The sequence below is a fragment of the Aptenodytes forsteri genome, unplaced genomic scaffold (genome assembly GCF_000699145.1).
Source record: "Aptenodytes forsteri isolate BGI_AS27 unplaced genomic scaffold, ASM69914v1 Scaffold33, whole genome shotgun sequence".
NCBI classification, from domain to species: domain Eukaryota; kingdom Metazoa; phylum Chordata; class Aves; order Sphenisciformes; family Spheniscidae; genus Aptenodytes; species Aptenodytes forsteri.
The window spans coordinates 835,984-862,159 of NW_008795037.1; the positions used below are offsets into that span (position 1 = coordinate 835,984).

The window sequence follows — 26,176 nt, forward strand, 5'->3', positions numbered from 1 at the left end:
CGCCTTCAGGTTCCTCAGATGGTCTCGAACCTGATCTCCTACAGTGGGCGGCTCGTCTTTCCCAGTCCCCACCTTTGCCTTCTGCGGCTTGGGCGGTGAGGCTCGAGCACTTGCCAGTGAAGACTGAGGCAAAAAAGTCATTGAGTACCTACCTCAGCCTTCTAAATATATGCTAAAGTTCAGTTTATTCTTAGCTTTTCATATGACTTATTGTTCAAAATGTAATTAGTACTAGAACTGATTTGTCTGATTTAGGTAATGATCTGGAAGTTGTTAATATTCTAAGCACTCCTTTGAATTCCCCTCGAACACATGATCTGTTTTACCGTACGCATAACTTCTGTTTTGATTAGTTTTGTATCACTACTCAGCAAGAGAAAAATTTCTCTACTCGCTTACCCAACCCCATAGCCATGGTCTGACATCAACATCCTCATTCTCTCCTGTTGTTTCATATGTGCAATCACTTTTTATTTCAGTGGAGCCAAGACTGAGAAGCCACATGCAAAGTTAAGTCCCAAATGCTCCTTAATATCTACCAAATGCATGTAGACCACTTTAGAAGAGAACAATGCACATTTTCACAGCTGCAGCTTCCATTTACCCTCCATGGCATTCAAGAGACATTTTTGCAACTTGTGTCAGAGCTTGTAAGAATCCAAAGGAACAATAGAAAAGGCTTTTGCTCGGAGAAGGAATACTAAAGACAGATTCCTACACAGCAAATCCTTCCAGATCTCCTCTGTTCTGCCTGTATTGATGCAACTGTGAAAAGCAACTTTCTTCAGTCAAGGTACACAGACATTTTCCTGTTAAATAGGGGCTTTTGAATCACTGAGGAACTGCCCAGCAAGCACAGATACAGCATACAGAAATGTCACGTAGTAAGTTCTCATTGTTGGCCGCAATCCAAACAGTTGGCTAGGAGAAACTTAATGTCATTAGGTGCTACTGTCCTCACGATCAGACAAAGAGGTACCTTTTCTCCTTCACGAGTAGTCTGGAAATAAAGTCTTTAGCTTCCTCTGATAGCTGTTCAAATGCTTCTGCATCAAAATCCCAGCTGCAATTGACTACATAATTCATTGTCTCTGCATCAGTTTCTCCCAGGAATGGGGACAGGCCACTAAGCCTTAAAAAAAGGAAGAATGGGAGGGAGATGAGTAGTTATATGCAAGATGTGTTTTTCCTTCTATGAATCCTCTGCTTTATAATTGTTGTTAGCTTATGGAGAGGAAAGACTCTCAGCTATGGGGTTTCCAATTCTCAATCACTGCCAAGATAAGCCAACAGCTTGGAGCAATACAGCGTTGTAATGTTAGTGTTACCCTCTAGCAGTTCACTGAGCTACGTCAGGGAGCACTGTTAATAGATCCCCAAGGAAATTAATTCAGTGGGGATCTAGGTACACACTTCAGTGCTTTCCCAGCTAGGAAAGCTAGGGGGACTCAAGAGCTTTCCTAAATCAAGGCCCATATCCATATTTGGCTTGAATTAAACAGATTTCTGAACAATAGCATACTTTTTTCAATTAGTCTCTAAGCCCAGATTTATTGCTTCAGTCATTTATTACTTTGTTCAGTTAGGTTTTGGCTAACATGCAAATTTAAACTAGAAATGTATCCAGTTCACAGAAAGCATCTGTGAAAGATTCTGGGATGCAAAGTCAGCTCATCAGAAGGCAGAGACTTTGGACAGACAAGCCGTCCATGGCCATCATCCAGATATCGGAGAAAAGTTTTAGCTCTATTTGCGACACGACATTTTTTAGACCCATGGCCTAACACCCCACATTAATTCCTCTGTGCAGATGCACACCAAGTCCAAGCTGCTAAAATGATCAAATTGAATTTGAAAATTAATTCGAGTCCTCAAGAACGCGATCAAAATGAAAATTCTGACATGCTTTGGGCAACTTTTCCAAGTAAAAAAAGACCTGACCCATTTTACCTTGCTAAATAAGGTGGTAAGGGAGAAGAACATTTACATATTTATCAAAAGGATTATTTGTTGTTTAGAGACTTTGTACACACAGCGAGGTGCCTTTATATTAAAGGCTGGGGTTTTTAACAGAATGAATCAGGAGGAATCACAGCCAGATGGGCTCAGTGGTTGCTGCATTCCTGCTCTGCAGATACCCTCCGCTGGTGTGCTCTTGCAGAGCCTTTGGTGCCATCGCCACGACCCCTCGCAGGGTTACTCACAACATATACGTGATGACGCCTACGCTCCACATGTCTGTTGGGAAGGAAACAAAGTCATAGTTCACCACTTCAGGAGCCAAGAACTCTGGTGTTCCAAAATTAACCTTCAGTTTCTCACGAGGTTTGTACCTTTACCGGAAAGAGAGAGATATCACTGCTGAGAGCAGGCTGGGGAACACCTCTCACATTTGTAAAAATCAAGGCATGGCTTTTTGCCACGCGAGCATGGCAGAGCAAGCATAGCAGACACACCCAGGCAATCAGGACAGCACTAAGGTCTTTAAAAAAATAAATTGGTGAATTTTGCTGTGACTTCGGGTGAATACACCATCAGCTATCCCTTTGCCAGAGCAAAACCAGAAGGAAGACCAAGGGCAATAAAACCTGTAAAGGCCTCCCCCGCAGAGTGATAGCAGCTTTACTCTGCCAGGCTCCACAGGATGCTTTCCAGCAGATGTTGTCCAACATAAAACAAATAAAGCAGCTTCCATTAAAACAGGTTTGGAGAGCATTTGCTTAGTGGGATGTACCCAGCTACAGCTCAGGGTAGAGGGCTGTGTAACAGGTATGAGCACAATATAACTGCTAAGGTGGGACTCTAAAGAGGATTATTTGGGCTTGGTAACAAGTTAAACAGTGATCCAATATAGGGAGAAACTGATTCTGTTCTATTGCTTAAAAGGGAAAGGTTACAAAACTGAACCAGTAATAATTGTCACTGATGGCAGCTGGAGTTACATCTGTGTACAGACAGAACAAACCATTAAAGTATTACTTTTACATCTCTATTTCCTGGAAGATCTTGTTTTCAAAACTGCTTTAGTAGAAGTTTGCATCTTTACCCTCCCAATTAAAAAAAAAACAACCCAAAACACCCAACCCTCAACGTATCCATTTCTGTTTTCATAAAATACTTCTAAAAGAAAAAAGTCCCTGGACAGATACTTACATACACACACGTAGGTACATATATGCATGAATGTACCAGGTTTTGGCTTCAGAAAAGCCTCAAAGGGTTTAGAAAAGAAATAGAGAAATGTTGTTGTTCTTACCATTATACTAACAGGAGTCATTCCATTTTATTCTAGGGGAATTGACTCATGCTCTCACAGCTTTCCTTGCACACACACACGCGAGCAAAGTAAAAGAATGGAGAAAGGTCCATATTTCTCTGAGGGTTTCCTGTTTCATATGGGATGGCTCAAACATGCTTTTTTTTTTTGCCCCCCCCCCCAACATATCTATGTAAAGAGCTTAGCAGATAATTTCCACAGCTAGAACCTGCACAATAAAACCCAGCAGTCAAGAAGTCTCCGAGAGCCTTCATGGAGTCCCTAGGGTAAAAGCTCTACATGGGAATCATTTTGAGATAATTAGAACAGCAGTATAGCTTTATCCAACAGAAACGTTATTTGAAAAAGTAATTAGATAATTGATGCACACAGCAGAAAACTCATGCCTGCAGCAGTGTACTGTTTAGCTCATTCACATAGCAGAATTACTTTAGAGCTACCAAAACGCATAAACCCCACCCCCCAAGAACTACCAAAAACACATCAGAGGTTTGTGGGTTTGTTTTGGTTTTGTTTTTTAAAATAAATTCATAACTGAACTCTCTTACCTCCTTGCTAATCCAAAGTCAATGATTTTAATCTGGTTTCCTGTGTGATTTACACATAGTATGTTTTCAGGCTACAAAAAGAGGAGAGGGTATTTTGAGTTAAATGTATGACTGTTTGAGAGAGAGATCTAGCAAAAGACTAAAAATCTCAGAGATTTTAATGATAATTTTTAGTATAGTACTTTTCCTTCTATTCCTATCATGGGAGAGAAGGATTTGACTGGCATACTGAGTTAGTGAAAGGTTTGGTTTTGGACTTCCCATAAAGAAGTTTAACTTCTGTTCCTGTATAACAATATTCCTATATTTCACCATAGATGACAAATAGATTTTGAAACGGAAGGGCCCCCCTGCGTAAAACGGTAGAATCTGTCTGATGGTTGAGGCTTACCCACTGGATTTACTCCTTAAGTATAAAAGTAACTCCATAAAAAGCCACAAGAAACATGTCAAATGCATCCTTTGGTTTGCTCACGAAGGCAAAAATTTGTTTTTTCCAATGAGAATACTTTTCAAGGTGGGGATGGGGGGGGATGATGCTGTCCAAACTTACTACAACTGCAGAACTGTCTACAGGCCAACCAGGTCTAATATCATTTATGTAAAGCGCTGAATAAACAAGCAGAAAAAAAATGAGTTGGTATTTCTGTCCCAAAAGACCAGTTATTAAGGGGCCATTAGGAAAACATTGTCATTTTACTGCAGTTCAGTTCCAGGCAGTAAAAAGTACAAACAATAGGAAGATGATTGAATAGGTATTTGGACACAGTTACGTGGGGGTAGGGGGAAGCGGAGGGAAGACTGCAGGCATTTCTAGTCAAAGAGGGTTTTGGGTGTGGTTTTTTCATTGATGACAAAAGGGCATTGTTTAATTCCACACAGAATGAAAAGCTTCTGATTTAAGAGAGGCAAAAGCACAGAATCCTGTCCATTTCACCATCCTAAGCAAGCTACCAAAGAGACATTGAAAAAAAGAGTAATGAATCTCTAGAGCTCCATTCATTGTGGCTATTGAATTAAATAAGTCTATTTCTTTATGACATAAGTCCATGAAATGAGAAATGACTCTTGTAATTAGAGACTCTGTGGTGGTCCAAACCATAGCATCGCTAAAGAGCAGAGAGTATGAACTACTGACCTTCAGATCTAAATGGAGAATATAATGCTGGTGCAAGTAGTGGACTCCTTCACAAATCTGTTTAGTAAATAGGATTGCATCCAACTCTGTTAGATTGTAGTTTTCATCTGTGATCCGGTCAAATAATTCACCACCATCAAGACTAAAATTTTGACATAGAAAAGTGTTAAAAACTGTAAAATTCCTCATTAGCTCAATTTATTCCCAAGTTGGGAACTTAGGCTCTCTGATTTAGCAAGGGTCCTAACACCACATCGAATATAAAGTATATCAGTAGTCTCAATGACTTCAAGAGACTTATTTCTGAGTGTGAAATTAAGTATCAATCTAAATTCAAAAATGGAAAAGTTGTCGCTAACATTTGGGGGGGATATATGTCAAACCCAAACCCACACGACCTGGTGATCCGATGGGGACCTGGAGAACCTACAGGGAGTACCAAAGTATCTATTCTTTGCTCATCTTATTAGTCTAGAGAAAATAAGTCTTCAACCTATCTCAAACTGAAAGTTATTTTACATGAGCTGACAACTGGACTTAATTCTGCACAAAAATTAAGAGAAAATTACATCAGACATATAGCTCTGACAAGGTTCTACAAGGTAAAAACTTCAGGTATTAATTTCAATATACACATTTTAAATGTCTTATATTTATATTTGCTATTCCATTTTGTATTCTTTTTTCCTTCATGTCATTAACAATTAGTTCTGTAGCAGAAACTCAGTTTTTACGTTATAAAACTTCAGGTTTTTGTAAAGCAATATGCCACTACACAGAAAAGGCAGCAGGTGTGCATCATGAAATCTCCCTTTTGCGAATTCCATATTTGATATAGATCAAAATTCTTATTTTGCTTCAAATAGGGAAGCATTTTTATTAATCCTAAAATTATTCAAAGGAGGCAGACCATACATATAATTAATCACCTTCCTACCTTCTCCATGTCTTTTCTAACTCTACTTAAAACACCTCACTCCTCCTCTTGTCTGGGTCTCTCACCTTCACTCTCTCCCTAACATGAGATTTTATTTACCCGCAACACTTTTACGTAATTTCGTAGCTAGGGACAATGTTGGGGCCTGTAAGTTAAACTTAAATAAAAAATGAACCATACTGAAGTTCTGTTCATGAACAATCTTGTAATTTCGTTCATACTCTTGAAAATAGCTGCCTTTCTTACCATTTGGTTAAACTGTAACCTTGCCAAATATATAATTTTTAACCTGAACAAATTACCTTTAAAACATTTTTTTTTTTTTTTCCTTCTGAAAGTGAAATCAACTCTCTCTCAGGCTGGGAAACCACTCAAGTCTTCTTCACACCTCAGAATCATCATTCCCTATTTCCTTTAGCGACCTGAGCAAACCCAAACATCTGACAACTCCTGAGATCATTTAAACTTACTATTCCATGATCAGAGTGATATTATTTTTGGCTTCAAAAGCATCATAAAGCTGGATCAGATTCACGTGATTTAATTGGTTCATGACGTTAATTTCATTTTTTACTTCCTCCTGAAAAAATAATAAATGAACAAAAAATGAGCAAAATATGCTCCTTGAAGTCCAATATATTCAAATACAATTATTTGTAAAACCCACTATCAGCTACGCCACAGATCTCATGTGGACAGAAGGTTTAATCACAAACACGGGAGATGACAAACAGTCCAAGCTGCTACTTACTAAGACAGATTTTACAGTATTTGATACTACCCAAGGACAAGTTGCCTCTTACGGGCTGATTCAGGGAAGCGGTGTTAAGGTGCTTGCAACAAGGCCAGGTTTAGAGCGTGCTCACTTGGGTTCACAGCAACATAGTTACCCTCTCTTTTGCTCCTTTCACTTTTATGATTTTGGCTGCCAGGTTGAGACCAGTTGATATTTCCGTGCACTTGTGAACTTGCCCAAAACGCCCCCTGTTGATACCAAACAAAAGATGGGAAATGGGCTTAACACAGCTCACCCCAGAAAATTTTCATACAACTATTCTTATCGTTGATTAAAAATAGCATAGTACAAAGTGAACAGAATCAGGTGGCCAGCAGCATGAATCTCCTCTTTCTCTCAGCTTATGAAGGATTAGTTTTATCTTTCCAGCCAGTTGTTCAATGCTTACATGAAAATATTATGCCCCCTTCGTATTACTGCATTTCGCTGCAGTATGATGACCTGATGATATTCTTTTTCGGTTCTGTAACTGTACCCGCTTGCTGTCCTTCAGTGATGCGTTAGTGCGTATATTAACAAGGATATTTCTGTCCTGATCTCATAACTTTTTAAATGACTGTAAGACCAGTAACTGTAGCCGCTCCACAGACTGCATTTCTTGCGTGTTGTAAATTCTCCCCCGTGTCACCCAGATACGTTAATGCCCCTTGGGATGATTTCTAAACACCGTCTTTCTGCTATTGCATCATCAGGCTTATATTTATTAAGCCATATTTGTACTTGGATCAGCCTGTAAATCAAACCTTCTTGTCAGATAAGTCAGGATACAAGAATACAAAGGCTGAAGCAGCTGCAGACTTCCTATGAGTGAAAACTAAACATAAGGTCAAAATAATTATTTCTCCCTTAGTTTTCTTTAATGTGCAGTTCAGCATGGAAAAAAGATTTTGGAAGCTGCCTGACCTAATGGGCTTTGCTGACTTCAAATGCTCTGAATCTGTCTGCCTGAAGGTTACAGGTTTTTCTCATGACACCAGCTGTGGCCAGGATTATTATAATAAATGCAAAAAACAGTCGTCCAAGATCACAGTCAGGCATCTGAAAATGGAACTGGGGCAGAAACCAGTCATCTGAGGGACAGCCCCCACACACACCCCAAAATCAACAGAAAGTTGATACGAGGAGCCCAGCAACTATGATAGCCCAAAAGGTCTCAAGGATGAACCTGCTCACTCTGGCTACAGCGAGCTTGTAGATGTCTCACTCGTGCACACCTTGGAGCCATCTGAAGAAGACAGCTCTAGCTCTCCAGCTAACTGCATTTCTCCATGCCTTAGCCACCAACAGCAGTGCAGCATTAGGGACAGGGAGACTTACCCCCCCAGTACTTCATGATGACACACCGAGTAGCACATTGTCACCTCTGTTTGCTTGACACTCACTATGCGATGTTCGAAAGGAGCCGGAGGAGAAGGGCTGTCATCTAAAGAGGAGACAAGCTGGTCATTGAGATGTTTCTGCACACATCACTGCACTCAATTTCACTTCCCTCGCGCCAATGATTTCAATCCACAGGACATTCACATCCCCTTGTTGTGTTTGCTAAGGGTAATGAGAAGTCTCAACTGCCTTCAGTGCTCCCAGGATCCACCACTCCACAAAACCATACTCTTGTGCTCCCCCCACCTTCAGCATCGCTGTTCCTCAAGGGATGAACCCAGTTTCTCAGGCAGGCATGGCTGACGCAGAGCCGGGACCACACACACACACACAGAGATCTCCTCCCCTACCTCAGCCCTCAGCGCTTCTGTGGCTGTGGGGCTCTAAGGGAGAAACACTGGGGGCCAACACAAGCGCCCGGACAAGCCAGCCTCCGACTGCTGCCGATAAGCTGCTCATGCAAACACTCAAAACAGAACTTTAGTATAAAGTGCACTACCCTCCCTCTCATCTTTTCTCTTTGCTTTGTGTTCCTCTACCAAACCATCATTTTTTCTTCTACTGGAATTCAGACAAGCACCAAAGTATCTGGATAACATTAAGCATGCGATTCCTTCACTATTTTTCGAGGGGCATGCAAGTAAAATAACCACTGCATTTGCAGCTAGCCATAAGAAGGGAGGTGCTGAAAATATCCAAAATCTCTCTGTTACTTCAAGTGAGGGACTTTAACTGCTAACACCCTTTTACAGCTGAGGAATAAAGGCCCGGAACTGAGAATAGGATCCCACCTCCTGAATCTCAACCCTCTTTTTGTTAACATGGAAAACCCACTGGACACCTTTAGAAGATCAACATCTTAGTTTATGCATTAACAGAAGAGGTCACCTGAAAAAAATACCTGCAAATTTGAAAAAAAAATACATTTGATCTTCTTTTAATCATTATACGGCAGCTGGAAAGACCAGCACAAATACACAGCACTGATAAACAATGACAGTTATTGGTAAAATCAGAAAGTTTCTCCTAGCAGCAAGATTTTTGCAGACAATGTCCAAGTTAAAGCTGCAAACATTAACATTACAACTATTAAGTTTAACCAGTTTGTGGGAAGATAAATCAGTTAACCATGATACATTTAATGTCCAAGTTCTTCTAGGGTAAAGCTTCCATAAACCCACTTTAGGTGTCCCCCATTCAAAGCAATTTTACAATTAATCTCCAGATACCTTGGGCTGCAATTTAACATATATTCAACTCATCTCCAGCCACTGGTGAGAAAGCCAGATCCAGGTCAGGACATCTACCCATGGATGTACATTCTGGGACATACACATTTACGCTGCCAGGAGAGATTATTCCCTGAAACAATGCAACCAAGTGTTCACACAGTAACCGAGATCTGTGGCCAGTAACAAAGACCAGAGCAAGATACTCTTCCTGCGATATTTTGCTGCTCTCTGCATCTCCAGTCCATAGCTGCTAAAGCCTACCTGGTTTGCATAATCTATCTTAAGGAATAAATGCTTAATCTAAAGAAAATGGATTTTTTCAAAGTTACTCATACTTCTGATCACATATATACTTCACTCAATTTTATTTTCAAGGAACTTTTTTCCCAAAACACACATTAAAAGGAAAATTACTATTAAACTAATTTGTACAAATGTTAATTCACTTGTTATTTACATAGTCAAAGGTACCCATGGCAAAATGCTCTTGAACTGTAAGACACAGGTGCTCTACTGAGCACTGCTCCAGCTATTATTGTATATATAACACACAAGTAGCACAAAGTCCTTAATGTAAAAGTTCCCGAGAGTAACTGCAAGCAACTTACCGATGATCATCTCATCCTGTGTGGGAAGCTCTTTGCTAGCTTTCAGTGACTCAGTCTTCTCTGGTGCCATTCCTGTACACTGACGAGCATCATTTTCACTTCCCCTTGAAGATGCAGACTCAGATTCTCTCCTCTCAGAGTTGGTATCTGTTGGGGATTCTTCTGCTTTTGCTGTTTCTTGATGGATTTTCACTTCTACCCCTAGATCTTTTGTAGGCTCCTTTGCAGAGGTATTCTGTGAGGTTATGGGCTTGCATTTTAATTCTGATTTCTCTCCAGCCTTTTTACCTGGTTTGGGCTTGCTCAGTAATGGCTGTTGCTTCCCTGCTTGAAGTGCAAGTTCATTTTGCTTATTGTTCCCTTTCATTTCTTGATTTGGCTCAGTACTGATGTTTTTAGGACTCTGTTGAAGTTTTAATTTGTCAGGCAGCTGTTTGACTCCTTCCACTTCTGCTGGTGTGGAGGAAGGGGATTTTACTTTGGGACTTTTACCTCTGTGATCATTTAAGTTTCCTTCCTTGGTCATCTCAATCTTCTCTTTCACTTCAGTCATATGTACATTGATGGATATCCTGCAGAGCAAACAGTTGACATTTTATGCAGATGACTAGCCTTACTTTTGTAACTTTGTGCGGGAAGAAAAATCTATAAGCTTCTGCAACCACAGACTTCTACAGTATTAAAGAAATCTAACCATATCAATCCTCTCAGGAAATACAGCACTAAGGGAAGAGCACGAAAAAGCGTGCTGATGCTTTTTCTGTGCCCTCGTCTGTGTATATGCCTGCCTTCTCCTGAACACAAAATGTCTCACACTGCAAAGTGTTAATCCCACATTTGAAAGCTTACCCACTTTTTGCAACTATTCCAGTTGGTCTAATAAAATACCACTCATCTGGGCAGAGAGAGGGTAGTGATTGCCTTCACAAATTACAGGCTGATTATCTAAATGACTGACTGCTCATACGGCTCTACAAATCCAAAGGTTTGCATCCACCCCAGTCCTCTTCCAGCTGCCTGACTTGCACACTCGGACATCTGTGTTTGCATCTTCCGATGGGATAGCGTTCTTTCCACAGCTTTCTGTTAAAAATTTAACTTTCATAAACTCTCTCACTCCATCAATACTATTTTCCTTGGCATTCTAGCTACTGGCAAAGTTTAGTAATTTTTTTTCCTCTTGTGTTGCCTAAAGATTATACAGCTTAAAACCAATTCTCTAGGCTCCTAAAATCCATCAAAGACATTCGTGTGATAATTTTTGAGTCAACTGTTACTGCTCCAACTGTCACAAGCACACAGTCTGATTTCAGTGAGGCTGAATTGAATTGAAACTTGTGAAGTTGTAAAGTAGATTTTATACAACAGCAAGTAAAGAAAACTCCTGATATCTAGGACAGAACGTACCTCATTTTCGCAAAAGTTACTGCCTTTTTCAGTGGAGCTACCTTATTACAAAAGATGTTATAAAAGAAAATGTTTCTGCTTTTGCATAAAAGGGTCTGAAGTTTCTCATTTTCAGCACCTTTAATACCCTTGTGTCGTGCCATGAATCTAAGCTGCACTGGAGTGAGCTACCAGAGCAGCTGAACACAGCTCTGAGCAAAAACTTCCACTGCTATCTAGACAAGCCTGAACTCGGCAGGACTCTTGGGCATTTCTCCAAGCAGGGGAACACAATGTTCTTTTGACGCTTCTGCGTGGGCTTACAGGCTTCATTAAAAGTTGCACTCATCTTAGAGGGGCATTTACCACCTTCATGTGACCACACACAGAAGCATAATAGGTAGCCTGTGCAGGAGGGCTGCAGCTTCCCCCGGGGTTTACTCTAGGTTCTGTCCCTCAGTTATCTGTCGGCCTTCCTCCTCCCCAAACCAAAGTCTTTGGGGCGCAGACACCCCCCTGTCCAAACCAGCCAGCTGCTCCAGAAGCTGCTGCCTATCTCCAAGTTCACCGCCTGGCACGTCATGATCAACCAGCACTGACTTCCAAGGGGTAACAGCAACTGTGTTCCTCCACTGCTTCACAAACACCTTGAGCCATCCTCAAAGTACAGTACAGGCGAAGCCTCCGAGGCGGCGCTCCGGCAGGCAGCCGGGACCGACCCGCTCCAGCTGCTGAAGCACAGTGCCTATGGCTCGCCAGCCAGAGCCTAAAACCCACAGGGAAAATACAGGGAGGTTCCTCTTTTCTTAGTGTTATTACAGCAACCAATTTGGAGGTAACAATGTCTATAAACTGTACACAAAGTTGTTCCTGAACATTTGAAAAGAGGCCACAGTAGTGAAAGCTTCTACTTTCTTCTGCCACACCCTTACACTCAGCCTCTTAGGAGAAAAATATCCCAGTGTGCCAGCCTTCGCAATGAGCCCTTTCCCTTGTGCAGCCTATGTGCCCAGCCTTCGGCCCTTTCCCTCGTGAAGCCTATGTGCTGACATCAGGACAACTTTCATTCATTTTGGTAAGGTAATCGTCATTCACTGCTACAAATTCAAAGTTTTCAAATTAAAGTTTGCATACACAAAAGTAGTGTCATGTTCTTGTCTGGGCTTCAGATTTGTACACACAAGCAATGGGGAAATTCCACACACAAAGTAACATACACGTGTGCCCGTGTGTGTGTGTGTATGTACGTGTGTCTATCACCCATACATATACACAAATATAAACAACTTTATATCCACCAGACAAGACAGAGAAGGCATGGCAGGAAAAATTTGCCACAGAATTTCCATCTATTGAGGTCTGGTTGGTAGGGGTTTTTTCATTGTGGGTTTTTGTTGGTTTTTGTGGTGTGGGTTTTTTTTTTTTAATTTAAATAAATGGAATTAAAATCAAATCCTAAATAAATAATTCTAAAGGAAATGGATTATGATAGACATATTACAAAACACCTATATGAGGAAAAGATTAGGCTAATAAAGATTAATAAATGAACAATCTGATCGTATCTTTAGGTGACCAAGGCATAAAAAAACCCCCGAAAAACACCAAGGACAGCAAACAAAACAAGTTGTTTCGTTTTGTCCTATACTAGTAAATATCTCAAATTCCTTTCACCCCCCCAGTTATAGAAACAGAGAAGTTGGAAAGGAGTGAGTGGTTTATAAACGTCCAACTACTTGAGCTATACTAGGGCAGTCACCTTTCTATATCTAATACACAGAAGCCCCGATGATATGAAAAAATCTCCTGTACGTCTAGCCCTCTGACTCCTTGGCTTCACAGAAATTTACACAGGGCCCTTGCTGCTCTGAGTTTTTCGCCTTAACCATTTGTAAGGTCTCACCACTCCTGTCCGAGCATGGCTGTTTTTCCCCTGGATCATGCCTCAGCAGGAGCTGCCTCCTTTAATGACCTGGCTTTCCTTTTTTTCCCTCTAACACATGAAATGGTTTCAGATCACACAGAAAGCTACCGGCGAGGCCATTACCTGGTATGTGTCACTCCACACCCTGTGTCAGATATAGCCTGGGATGTGGAGGGCACAGCTCCCCGGGATGCCACACTTGACGATGGAGGTTTGTTTTCATTCTCTCTGAGTTTCTGATGAACAAGCTGCCTGTGGCACTCATCTAGGTGTGGGGCCCTGTCCATATCGTGTGCTTTAGCAGGAACATTTTGGTTGCCTACATGATCTTGATTTACGACGGGAAGACCATTGTGTTGATTCAAAGCTTTGACACCAACGTCCTTTTGCTGTTGACAGCTCTTAGAGCTGTGTGTTTTGCCAGCACCTTCTACTGCTTGCTGCTGCACCGTCCTCTCTTTAACTTGGGGTTTGGAGTCAGCTTTGCAGGCTACAGCACTAGAAGCGTTCATCTTCTCACACGCTCCCTTGTTTTCATCCAGCTTTTTCCCACTTTTTGTCTCTGAATAAAATAAGCCATTAATAAACTATCCTTGACAAAAGTGACAGCAAAACAGAGAGGGAGTAAAGTAACCCACCATTCAAAATAACCTATGCAGTTACATACATCTGAAGAGTAGCAAGAAACCCCCTGAAATGTTTAAAATCCTTACACCAGCAGGCTTGAGACAGCCATTATTAATGCTCATGGCTTAATCAGAGGTTTAACTGCTCTGTTGGCTTTCCAGCAGTGTTACAGATTGAACTTGGATTTCCATAAAGCAAACAAAAAACCTGCAAGGCTCAGCTCACTGCTTTTCAAATCTGAAATCACTCTGCGGGCAAATGTAACAGGTAGTTCAGGCACTGCAGACCCATCCAGGACCCTGCTAAACCCAATACACCCTCTACCTGATTAAAGCAGCAGAAATGCACGGAGCAAGACTCCAAGGGACGCTGGGGCTTGAGACAGTGCCTCTTGCATTTTCCACAAAAGGACTAGAAGGTTCTTCAGCCCCTTCTCATGACAACGGTTGTGAATATTAACAGTGGACATCTCTAGGGTAACTGCTTTCAGGGTTCAGCCTACACAGGTCACCAGCTATTGGGATTAGATCACAAGCCTGTGTTGCTTTTGAGTCAGAGTTGTGACCAACTGTCTACTTTATTTTTGTCACTTCCTAAATGAAGAAGCTAAAAAGGGGATCATCCATAATTTAAAGGATTCGCTGGCAATTTGTGAAGACAACAGCATGACAGGGCCTGCTCAACATCATGTTCACCCCTGTTGCAACTCCACAGGCAATAATAATGGATGCAACAGGGCAATGCCCTGACAGATGCATCCTAAATAGGAATCTAGCCCTGACATGGCAATGAAACTTGCTGATCAAAAAAAGATATTCCCAATGTCAACATGTCCCTGTTTCAGAGAGGGGAAGGAGGGAGGGCTGGTTCAGATGTGTTAAGGGAAAATAATTTTTTAGGTTTGCTATGTGATATTGCCACTACCTTCGTGGTATCTCCAAACAAGTACTACTCTCCCAATTCAGCTCACTGTAATTTCAAAGCAAAAAAATCTGTGCAGCCAAACAAAGGTGCTGCTTTTATTTTCTTTATCTTCTAGGCTTTTGTGGGGTTTGATCTCGGGGACAGGTGTTCCTGTGGAGGAGGTGAGAACATCTGTTTTCCCAGTACTGGTGGACAAAGTTACTCAGTTACATTTGAGTAATTCAGGTAGTAGGAAATAGCAGGCTATTAATTTCCAGTTTGTCTGCTGCACATTCTAGAGTCAAATCTTGTAGCATGCCTGGAGTGATACATACCTTCCAGAGGCTTCTTGCTTTCAGTTTGGGTTCCTCTGTTACTAAGCACATGCTTAGGTTTTGCGCCACTCTCCTCAGGCTTATCTTTGGCCTAAAAATGACAGGGGAACACAAAAATAACAGTTATGGCCAGGAGTGTTTATTTCCCACTAGGTTCCTCCAACTATGTAGGTATTCAGACTCTAAAATGGACACTAACACCTCTGATCTTCTGATTTTTTAGTTACTGCTGTGTTTACTCCCTTCTTCCAGTCTCTCCCCGCTTTTGCAGACAGGCATACTTCTAAACCAAGATGACACAGAATAATACATTAGCTCACTGCTTTCCAAAATTTTGACTGTCAGAGATTTTGCCTCCTGCCATCTTTACTCATATTGCTTAAAAACCATGACATGTGAAACATGAGAGAGATTAGAAAAAGAAATTATAATGTATTTCTGTTGCTTTTTGGCAGGTGACTGAAAGATAAGCAATGTCTCTGAAGATATTGTTAACATATTTGTCTCAAGGCATCTAGAGATTCATGATTTGAGCTATGATAGAGGTGATACCATAAAGCTAGAGGCTCTTTTTTGGTAACTCTTGTGTATGTACTTGACACTACGCATGTCACCTTTGGCGTAGTTAAAAACAGACTTATTGTCTTTTAGCAGCGGATTTTTATTTTTAAGCAAATTTCTTCCTCCAATTAAGAAAGCACAGAGAAGGGATATTTTGTAATAAAAACTAAACACTTTACACAGCAATACATTCGTAATCAAATTAAAACTAGATAACTAATATTTAGTAAAAAGCATTACACAAAAACAGGAAAAGGCATAACATATTTCTTGGTTGGCATATAGTTAAAATCTAGTGATGAACAGCCTCTTAGCCTTATTTGCACAAGCAAGTAAGCAACATTTAAAATATTTCTGCAGGTAACTGATTACAAGACTGCTGCAAACCACCCTCTTCATCTGTTAGTAAAAGCAGTTAAGGATTAAGTTTCTCATGCTCCAACCATATGGATTCCAAAACAGAGGGGCCCCCCCCCTTCCCAAAAAACACAACACCCAAAGAGTAAAAGTAGTAAAAAATCATTACCATTTTTATTACAGCTCTAAGCAAACCTGCAACAATGACCAGGGGGAACATTATTCTTGCAAAATCCTACGTGCAAAGAAAGCCTTGGATAAGTGACAGTTTAATGCTGGTGGGTTTTTCCATCTGTTTGCTTTTTAAATAAGAAAGTTAGAGATTTGGATCCTATGAAGCTCAATTCATAGTCTTTTATTAATTTGACTCCAACCCTGCAAACTTCTTCCATAAGCATTCCCATGGCATCCCTGGAATGCTGTCATACCATCAACAAACAGCTTCACTCAGAAATGAAAACACGACCTCCCCACTCCCATCCCCATACTGAGTAACCTTGCCCTAAGCCAGCTCCGTGATAAGCAGCACGCTGTTACAAAACAGCAAAGGTTGGAAAACAGAAACAAGCAGGTAGCAAATTCTTCTTGTGTGCAACCCCCGTGCAACTGGGGAGCTCTTTGGACATGTCTATATCGATATCACAAAACAGGCTGCAAAAACTAGACCAAAGTTAGCACATGGCTCAGCGCAAGCCAGTTTGTTTTTAAATTCACCTGTGCTTTGCTCCACATTACCCCAGCTAGGTCACGTATATATGCTACCTCACTAATTCAAGCCTAGTTCAAATATCACTCAACAGCCTGTGATCAAAGTATAGGCATATCTTAAGGTCTTATAACTGACCTTATGCTGCAATTTCAAAAACTGTTCGTGACCAGAAACAAAAGAGGAGAACAACGATGGTCATATTGTGAAACTGGAGTTAGTCATAAAACTCTCCGCTTGCCCAACACACATTGCCTGGTCTACAACCAGGGCAGTGGTTAGAGCCTGGGACAGAGACCTCCGCCCCATCCTAGTCCATCAGGTCACCAACAGCAGGTCATTTCACCTCTCAGTCTCTCTCCATCTATCCATAAAACTTGGACGAAGTTCTGACCTCCTTCAATTCCCTCTTTTGCAAACACATAGCGGCTACTCGACAACTAATCCCGACAGTATGCTAGAAGTCCATGTGAGACACTCCTCCAGTATCCCTCACATCACCTCCCTTTATTTACATCCCTCCTTACTGCTCTTTTCACTTAGAAGCTGACAATCTGGAAATGAAATTAGTTTATCATCTTTATACTCATCTTCACCTGGCCATTGACATACCGTGCACTGTCAGTTCAGTTCAAGGCGTAAATCCTGCTAAGGACTGTATCTGTCTCCAGGCTTTTTGCAGTGACTGCCGGCAGTAACTTGTAAGAATGCAGCTTTAACCAAAACGTATCAAACTTTTCCATTTCTCCAAAAATCTGTAGAACTGAAATTGGAACTGCAAGCAAGTAGAAGCTTCATCTCTACCCAGAAATAGGACTGATCCCTAATGTATGATTTATTGTTCTCAACACTAACGGAAACTCTTTATAAATTCTTCTGTCTCCTAACAGTCTAGCTCACTTGTCAGCCTCTGGCACTTAAAAAGGGAGACCAGGAGAGCACCGGGAAAGCCTGAAAAGGTATGCTAGCATCTAGCATTGCCCTGTTCTTGTAAAAATTTAGGTGTACCTTCCACCAAAACATTTTACGGCTTTGATGAAAAATATTTGGATTAAGATACAAATGGACATTTGCATTTGAACTAAGTTCTCCTTACTGTAATCACACCTCTACATACAAGGAGATTCTTGGAATTAACAAACCTATTCCAACTCCAGCAGTTTCCCCCCGCTTCTTCCCCACTGCGGGATACAGGCCATAGTGAAAACTGAGAACTCCCATTAGCTAAAACTAATTCCAGATGCCTGTAACTTTTAAAAACAAGGCTAATCAATTCCAAAACACCGTATCAACTACAAACCGGTCTTGCCTGTTCCTCCCTCACTGTCCTCAATAATTAAGAAATGCTTAGGAATTGATGTCTAGGAACTTGCAAACGCAAGAACTATTTGATTTGAGGAGTGAACAATGTCAATGGAGTTGATAAAGTCACAGTTTCATCGTAAAGATGTAGCTAAAGACAACTTGGATGTCTAAGGACATATAAATCTGCTCAGTAATATGACCATAAGTCAGCACAGGTTTTAGTAACTAGTGTTGTGTTCAGAATTCATGATCAATCAAGAAAATAGAAGCTTCTACCAACGTAGAATGCTTCCAGTATGTTACTCAGACTTTTCACTGGGGCCTCAATTCAGTCACTAATTTGAATGATATTGCTGATCTTCAAGCACTGGTGGAAGCTGAATCTTCCTTTACAGTAGCAATCTACTCCTCATACTTGTTACAGGATTGCCTGGCACGCTTCAGGAACCTCAGACATAAGACCGCAAGGCGTATTTTGAGCCTTGGTCTCTGCCTTAAGAGCCTTGCAATTCAAAGGTCACAGCAGTAACCTGTAACAGCAACACTGAAAGAAAAACCTGAATTATACGTTACGTAAGAAATCAGCTGGAGAGCCTAAAGCCCTGCTACGTCATAAAGAAAAATATGAAGGACAGTAAAACAGGGAACCTCAGACATAAGACCGCAAGGCATATTTTGAGCCTTGGTCTCTGCCTTAAGAGCCTTGCAATTCAAAGGTCACAGCAGTAACCTGTAACAGCAACACTGAAAGAAAAACCTGAATTATACGTTATGTAAGAAATCAGCTGGAGAGCCTAAAGCCCTGCTACGTCATAAAGAAAAATATGAAGGACAGTAAAACAAAACCAACCTCAACAAGGATTTCCAGCAGACTCCCCTTCTTCCAGGGCACAATGCCTTTGAGAATAAAATCCACTACTGTAGAATTTTTTAATATTTCTCCCACAAATGTAACAACTTTATCCAGTGCATCAACCCTTTTCTCTATCTTTGCCAGCCTCTCCTTATGCTTCAAGGCATCCAGCTGGGCAGCTTTCATCAACTTCAACACTTCTGAGCATATGCTCTGGATATCAGTCTGGTGAGTACTGTCCGATACCTTTAGGCCTTTTTTCATTGCATCTGCCTCATCAGGAGCTGCTCGGGATACTGTTAGCTTGTTAATGCCTTTTTCTACATCATCAATGCCTTTGTTAACTCGCTGCAGTTTGCCTGTCAGATCTTCTTGGAAATGCAACAGTTTGTCCATCTTTTCATTCAAGAGATTCAGCTTTTTGTCCATCATACTTAAATTGCTCACTTTTGTAGGCTGTAACTTTGTCAGGGCATTTCCCTCCGCAAGGTCCAAGCTACCCGCAGACATTCTGTCTAGACAGCAGGATGTCAGATAGATTAGGTTGGCTTTTCATTCATCATAAATTAGAAAATGAGGGTCTGAAAGTTCATCTTCTTTCGCTATTCCTATACCAGACAACCTCACTTGTTGGAGTCGCTAGAGCATATCATGAGATAGCTACTGCACAAAAGATTTATTTCTGTGTTATCTATTTCTTACCGTGTGCTTTCAATGATGGAGGTAATTTGGCACCAGACTGTATTTTCTTGGGCCTCCTTGACGTCACAAAACCGTTTAAAATTCTTTCTCGAGTGGCTGTTGATAGGCAAGCATCTTAACAATTGCCAATGCCTGAGCAGACCTCTGGAGGGAGGAGGATTGTTTTTATGACCAGTTTTAGTTCTGCTATAATGAAAAGAACTTGCTAGAGAATTTCCCTTCATTAAATAGGAAAAATATAAAAGTAAATTTGGTGGCCTTATGCTAAGGCTTGGAAGAATTCAGCTTAGTAGCACAGATGCAGAGCACCCAGCATCGACACAGGGTGTGCTCTTTAGGCTGGCTAGCACTTGAATTTAAAAATAGAGTACAATGACAAGGATCTGAAATACGTATCTAGCACCAGCATGTCTTTGTCAACTGAAACTTCTAAAATTAAATCTTTCTCCCAGGCTATGAAAGTGAACAGAATAAAAAAAAAAAATCTTCATGAAGGCACTGCAGAATTAGTCCAACTATTGGCAACAAAATTATTAAATTATAGTTCTTATTTAAAGGATTTGTTACTGACTTGCTTTCAGTTCTGAGTCACAGCATCTCTACTACAAAAATTACAGTCAGTCACTAGAGAACAGAAAGGTAGTCACTTTATACTTGCACAGCCCCCGCTGCCACAGTTCTGAACACTTTAGAAACATTAATGAATGCATCCTTACAGTACAACACAGAACGAGAGTCAGTCCTTCCTTTTTCATAGAGGATGAATTGTGGCATCAAGCGATAAAGCAGTTTGTCCCATGCCAGACATGACACTGTGTCAAACGACTGCGTCTAGTTCTCCCAGGTCCCTTTTCGCTGCTGTATGTATGTAGAGCAGGGGGAGAAAGCAGTGGGGAAATCTTGCTGCCACAGGAGTCCTGATGTGACAGAACAATAGAACCACATCAAAGCCATGGGCTTTGGGATACTGAGCATCCCTTTGTCTCCAATCCCTTCCTCATTTTTTGGAAGGGGCATATGGGAAGAAAGTGTAATTCTTAAAGTGAATTTGCTGTATGAGAGAGGACATTCTAGAAATTAAAATCCTTCCTTTACATACCGCAGAGTAGTAGCGGCATTAAAATTACCCTCTCAAGAAGATATTAAGTCCTTGCCACTTCTGTAAGACGAGGTTTTTTACCTCTACAATAAAAAAATATTTTGTTATGTCTACCAAGGCCATGAAATAATTATAGCCAACCTGGTGGTTCTGTGACATTTAGAGGCCAATAACTGGCTTTACAAAAGATACCAAAAGCTTCAATACTTGGGCTGTTCATCACCTTCAACAGAGAGTTTGAATACAAAGCAATGACTTTAGAAGAAAACTTGGCTTGTGAAAGCTGATGGAGTCGGCATTTCATACCATGTCACTTCTGCTAAAAAAAATATTTTAGTGTCACTGGTATTTTCACAGTGGTCTGGGATAGTATGGCATAAGTTTTATGATACCTCATATAATCTTCTTTCATAAGCATAAAACGCAGTAAAATACATCGCTCTATCTTGAAAGTATAGGACATTGGCAATAAAAGCTTTGCAACTCTACTACTGGATTTAAAGAATCAGTGCTTTTAGTTAAATGCCTTTAAGTAATTAATTCTTTCGAGCCTACAAACATGCTTGATGACAAATAATCAAAACAGCCAATGTTTTTACTAAATCAAGAGTACCAGCTGAATGTTGTCCTCTTAGGGACAAAAAGAAAAAGGTAGAGTCATTTGATTGATATATTTAAAGTTAGACAACTTGCAGTAAATATTTCAATAAGGAAACCTACCCACAGAAAGTCATCCACAGTTGCATACTTAGAACTTAAGTTAGCACACTGCTGGTGGCATTACAGGCACAGCATGCATGGTCGTGAAACAATGCAAGTACAATAAAAGTGCACAACTGGCCTCTGTGTTTGTTTGTGGGCAAATGGGAGTCTTCTGAAATCTTGAACCTTCTTAATTATTTAACAATTGAGAGCCAAGAGCATTAATGCTGCCCCATTGTTAGCTACTAGAGTTATTATTCATATAACTGATTATTTAATCTTCCTCACATACAATGGACTCTAATGGTAAATGCTGTGTAAAATAAAAAAGGGGACTTCAAAAAATCAAAAAGGAAATCTCTGAATTTATATTAGTTTACACAAGCAGACTTGCCTGACTGCAACTCAAGGAGCACAAAACATCTCTTCCTCCTCCGGACTCAGCCACATGGACTGTGTATTCCAGCTATATGGAACAGATTTCACCACCTAACACCTACGCACACAGTGCACTATGAGATGTGTAAGATAATGCACTATGGAGAATTCTTGCTACACGCAGCAAATATTCCTTGCTAGTGTTGTCTGAGGTACATACAGGGAAGATACAGCCAAAACTGCCTCCTACTCAGATACAGCTGTTCGACTTACAGCACTACGTACATCATACTGTGCATCCAGAAGCGACTGCAATTACGGGTGGGATGAAGGATAAAGAAGAAGGAAACATTATTTGGCCCATAGTGAGAAGTTCTAAACATCTGTCAGAAAGTTATTAAGGTCAGCTTTTCTTTTAATTTCCTCCTCCTCTCTCTCCCCTTTTGAAGTGCTGGCAAACACGCAAAAAGAAAAAACGGCTCCAACCGATCTGATTGTTTTGTCTTCAGGATGATGGTATGCTCAAATACTGGCAAAAAACTTTTTTTTCCTTTTGCTTTGAATTACAATAGAAGGCAATTTTCATTCAGAACATTGATTTAGTGCCCAGAGTTTGCATCTTGCTTGAGCAGCCTGAACAGAGCGTTCAGTTCCATTGACAGTCTCAAGCTTTTCAATACGTACCAAAAAAATAAGAGAAAAATCCTAAATTGCCTGACTCCATATTACAGATCATAGTATACCCATCCTTAGACATCACAAAAAAGTACAGTTATTGTAACAAATGCAATAGCCTATTAAACTCACTTTTTTTTTTGTGAAGAGCTATTGCTTATAATGACATTTTGCACTTACATACTGCAACACATGTTGCTTCATCTTCAATACTCCCCAGATTACGTCTGAAGAACTTGAAGTGTTGTATGAGCAACGAGTACCAGTGAATCTTGCAGGACCTCTGTAGATTGCAGAGGTATGCTCGGTCACCCTGTGCTGTCATTGGCAAAACGAACTGGTGAGCCACAAGACTCCATCATAGTCTGGATGTAACTTGAATAAAGTTTCTGATGATAATTGGTCTCCTGTGGATTTCTGCTTGTTTCTTCCAGGTAACAAAAAATGATCACCGTGATCTGGAGTGTGTAGGCAACTGCCTCCATTCCATTAAAAGCTGAACTGAACTGAACATCTAGGATACCTTTAAAATACGTCCAAGCTATCAAGTATCTCAGGAGTACCAGAGAAAAGGAACATAAATGCTGGAGAACCAGAACTGCAAGTGACCTTGAACTGATGATGCCAAAGACACTTTTCTATTCTGAAGGGGGAAATGAGAGTTTATTTCTGTTTGGCTTCAACCCCACACACACTCTCCCAGTTGTGAAAGAGAGATGTCAGAAAACAAGAGAAAAATTCACATTCAACACAAAGAATCTATGATATGGCAGTTCAGTTACGATCCCTCCTTGCCAGCTCTGACCCAAAGGAAGGAAAAAACACAAAGATGGGGTGAAGAGAAAAAAAAGTAAACAAAAAATCTACAGCATGTACTAAAGTGACAGCAGAGGCTTATATCCCAAACAAGAAATGTCACAGAGGTTAAAACCAGCTGCTCAAACAGATCATCTCATTAGATTATTGCATTGCTTCCAACAACATAGTAGAACTGGAGATGGCTGAAAATATGTAGGTAAATGAAAAAATAACCTTTTAAAAGGCCAAAACAAAGCCAAAGTTTTATAGAGAACTTGGGGGCTTTGGGAGAAGTTTGCAATGGTTGCAATGCAACAGAGTTCTAAGGAGATGAAGAACTCAACATGGTAAAACATCAGCAGCTTACAAAAAGAAAAAAAAGAGCAGATAAGCTCAAAACAATCTGGCTACATCTGCTAAACACTAATCAGGCAAAAAAATACTAATAAATATCCTTTACATATTTAGAAACCAGCTGTCAACTTTTTCAAGTTACACTGAAAATCTACTTAATCTACATCTAGTTGCTGCAGCTCATTAACATACACTTCTGCTTTTCCCCCAGCAAATGAAAGGGTAACTGAACTTTTTTAGGGTACCTAAACTTTTGAAAAATTAAGCCGTACACCAGTGAGTAATTTCTCATGAACAGTATGTTTCCTAGACACGTGAAAGGTAATAAATCATGTCCACAGAGTAATGGTGCAGTAAGAGACCAATTCTCATGACAAATGGCAAGCGCTGAAATGGGCATTGGCTCTAATTTAGAGGAGTAAGTTCCAAGGGCAAGATACGCCGTACAGTCTGGATAAGTCTATCTAGTCCAATAGTTGGGTTTCCTGCTGAGGTCGGACAAAAGATGTCCATCTGCCATATCTGGTGGTGTACAAGGAACTGGCCCACACCTGCTCTAGAGGGCCAAGAACCTGACATTTAACACATTACTAATGTCGGCTGTTGGTTGAAATCCACCTGCACTGTAAAAGAGTCTATAAAGCACTATCAGTGTCCCCAAGTGACCCTGGCACGATACATTTTGATATTGCCTAGCTAACATGAGTACAACATCACTGTAGCACTAGATCAACTAAATCTTAACAATCACTATGTAAACTCTTTTTTTTTTTTCCCTTTTTCTATATATTTAATGACAGAAAACTGTTAACACAGTAGGTTATGAAACACTCTCTTGCAAGTCCTGACCTCTTCCCACCTTCTTTTTTATTCTTTTTTAAACAACTGAATCTAAGTATAATGCTCCCAGGCAGCGGCACAGCTAAGGATAGGTTAATGAATCTGAGATCATGTGTAGTATTGTAATGCATCTCTGTCAAGCAGCTGACAGCAGATAGCTGAACAGATCAATTATGACATTTCATTTACATCAAAGTGATGAGATTTCTAGATAACACTGTTTACCATTTGCCCACATGGCTTAACAAGAACCTTTAAGTCCTTCCTCCAGGTTACTTTGCCTCTCAGGAGGCCAAGAGAGCACCTGCTGCCCATCCACATTCACTCACTTGACCCCACAGCTTATTCTCACCACCAAGTCTGTTACCCACAGAAACTACATTAAGAAGCTGTCTCATTACTTTTAATTCTCATTTTTTCAAACTTTTTTTTTTTTTTTTAAACCCGAGCCTCTACTGAACTATTTTACCGACTTGGACCAGAAGGGCGGTCATCAGTAATGTTTCCCTGGTGTGGTGGTAATGATTCACCCTCCCACTCCTCCACACCCTCCAACAAAGAGCTCTTCTCTGGAAACTGAACAGAAAAGTCACATTGCTCGTTCTGCTTTCCCTGAATTTCAGTGCAGTCAGTTCCTTGTAAAGCCTGCTGATTTTAATGGTCAGCCACAAAAACTACCCTTGGATTCAAGAAGCCTCTCATTTGCAAGATGCTTTCTCACTACTAGTAGGAGCTCAGCAGAGAACCCTAAGGCACCTTTTACACCTGCCAAAAGCTCTTGTGTCTATGGCAGTTTGCTCAGGTACAAGTAATTGTAAGTCAGTAGGGATCTAATGTAATGTAGAAGAGTAGCCCTGGCTGTGCAGTAATGCCAATAGGAATAAAACCAGTAAAAGCAAATTCTTGTCACTAAAGTCATGTGATAGGCCTCTCGGTATAAATATATACAGAGCAGACCTTTTGCATAAGAAAGGGTTATTTCTAGACAATCAACTTTTCAGAAAAAAACCTTACATAATCCAGAGTTCGCTCCAAAACACATTGAAACCAGCACAATCATTGTTGCCGGCTTGAAATTTGACTGGCTTCAAATCAAATCCCTCAGAAAGTCTCTGCTTTGCCAGCAACACGCTTTTGTTTGAGAAGATGAAAATCACCAGATTGCACTGTGCTCTGTGTTGTCTTCTGTTCCCTTCCTAGTTCAGAAGATCTTTTCAGCTTCAAGTTTGAAAAATTACCACGAAAACGCACACACAGAGCTGTACTAACTTGCTAATTTGTAACCATCGTTTCCAACTTCACCTTCCTCAACACGACAACTGACAACTGCTGTAAGAATATATCCGATTATTTCTTGGCTCCTCAACTCATATTTCCAAAGTTAAAAGGCAGTAATACTGTTCCCCCCAACTACCCTTCTGCCCTTCATAGTTACTGACTGAAGTATGATCACCTCGAGCACAATTTTACATTGCATAGGTTTAAGTGTTTGAAAGGTAAAACACACAAGCACCTCAAATCAGGTCAGATTGCACTGGAATGAAGTGAACAAAGCGTTCATGGACGGCCACACGAGGGGCAGCGTCCAGCCACTCACAAACCATTCGACTGGACTTGAGTGTGCCTTGGCTACTGACACACGCTTTTGGAAACTTTTCCCAAGCACTTGCAAAAGCAGTTAGTGCCACCGTTTCAGGCCTTGTGCAAGCTGGAGTCTCAGTTATTGATTTTTTTTTCTCTCTCACATTTCCATCC

At 40.7% G+C, this 26,176-nt stretch overlaps 1 protein-coding gene across 1 annotated transcript in view; it reads right to left on the bottom strand.

Moving 5' to 3' along the window:
- MYLK3 (myosin light chain kinase 3) overlaps window positions 1–19,383 on the bottom strand; it is a 23,169-nt gene extending 3,786 nt beyond the window's left edge. Inside the window, exons 1-11 of the mRNA XM_019471373.1 lie at window positions 18,871–19,383; window positions 15,092–15,182; window positions 13,350–13,788; window positions 9,917–10,488; window positions 8,014–8,119; window positions 6,791–6,884; window positions 6,371–6,480; window positions 4,964–5,105; window positions 3,826–3,896; window positions 2,205–2,333; window positions 980–1,132 (exon numbers count right to left, since the gene is read on the bottom strand). Coding sequence (XP_019326918.1) covers window positions 980–1,132; window positions 2,205–2,333; window positions 3,826–3,896; window positions 4,964–5,105; window positions 6,371–6,480; window positions 6,791–6,884; window positions 8,014–8,119; window positions 9,917–10,488; window positions 13,350–13,788; window positions 15,092–15,182; window positions 18,871–19,383 — 2,420 coding nt within the window. The remainder of the gene's footprint in view (window positions 1–979; window positions 1,133–2,204; window positions 2,334–3,825; window positions 3,897–4,963; window positions 5,106–6,370; window positions 6,481–6,790; window positions 6,885–8,013; window positions 8,120–9,916; window positions 10,489–13,349; window positions 13,789–15,091; window positions 15,183–18,870) is intronic.
- Window positions 19,384–26,176: the final 6,793 nt, after the last annotated feature.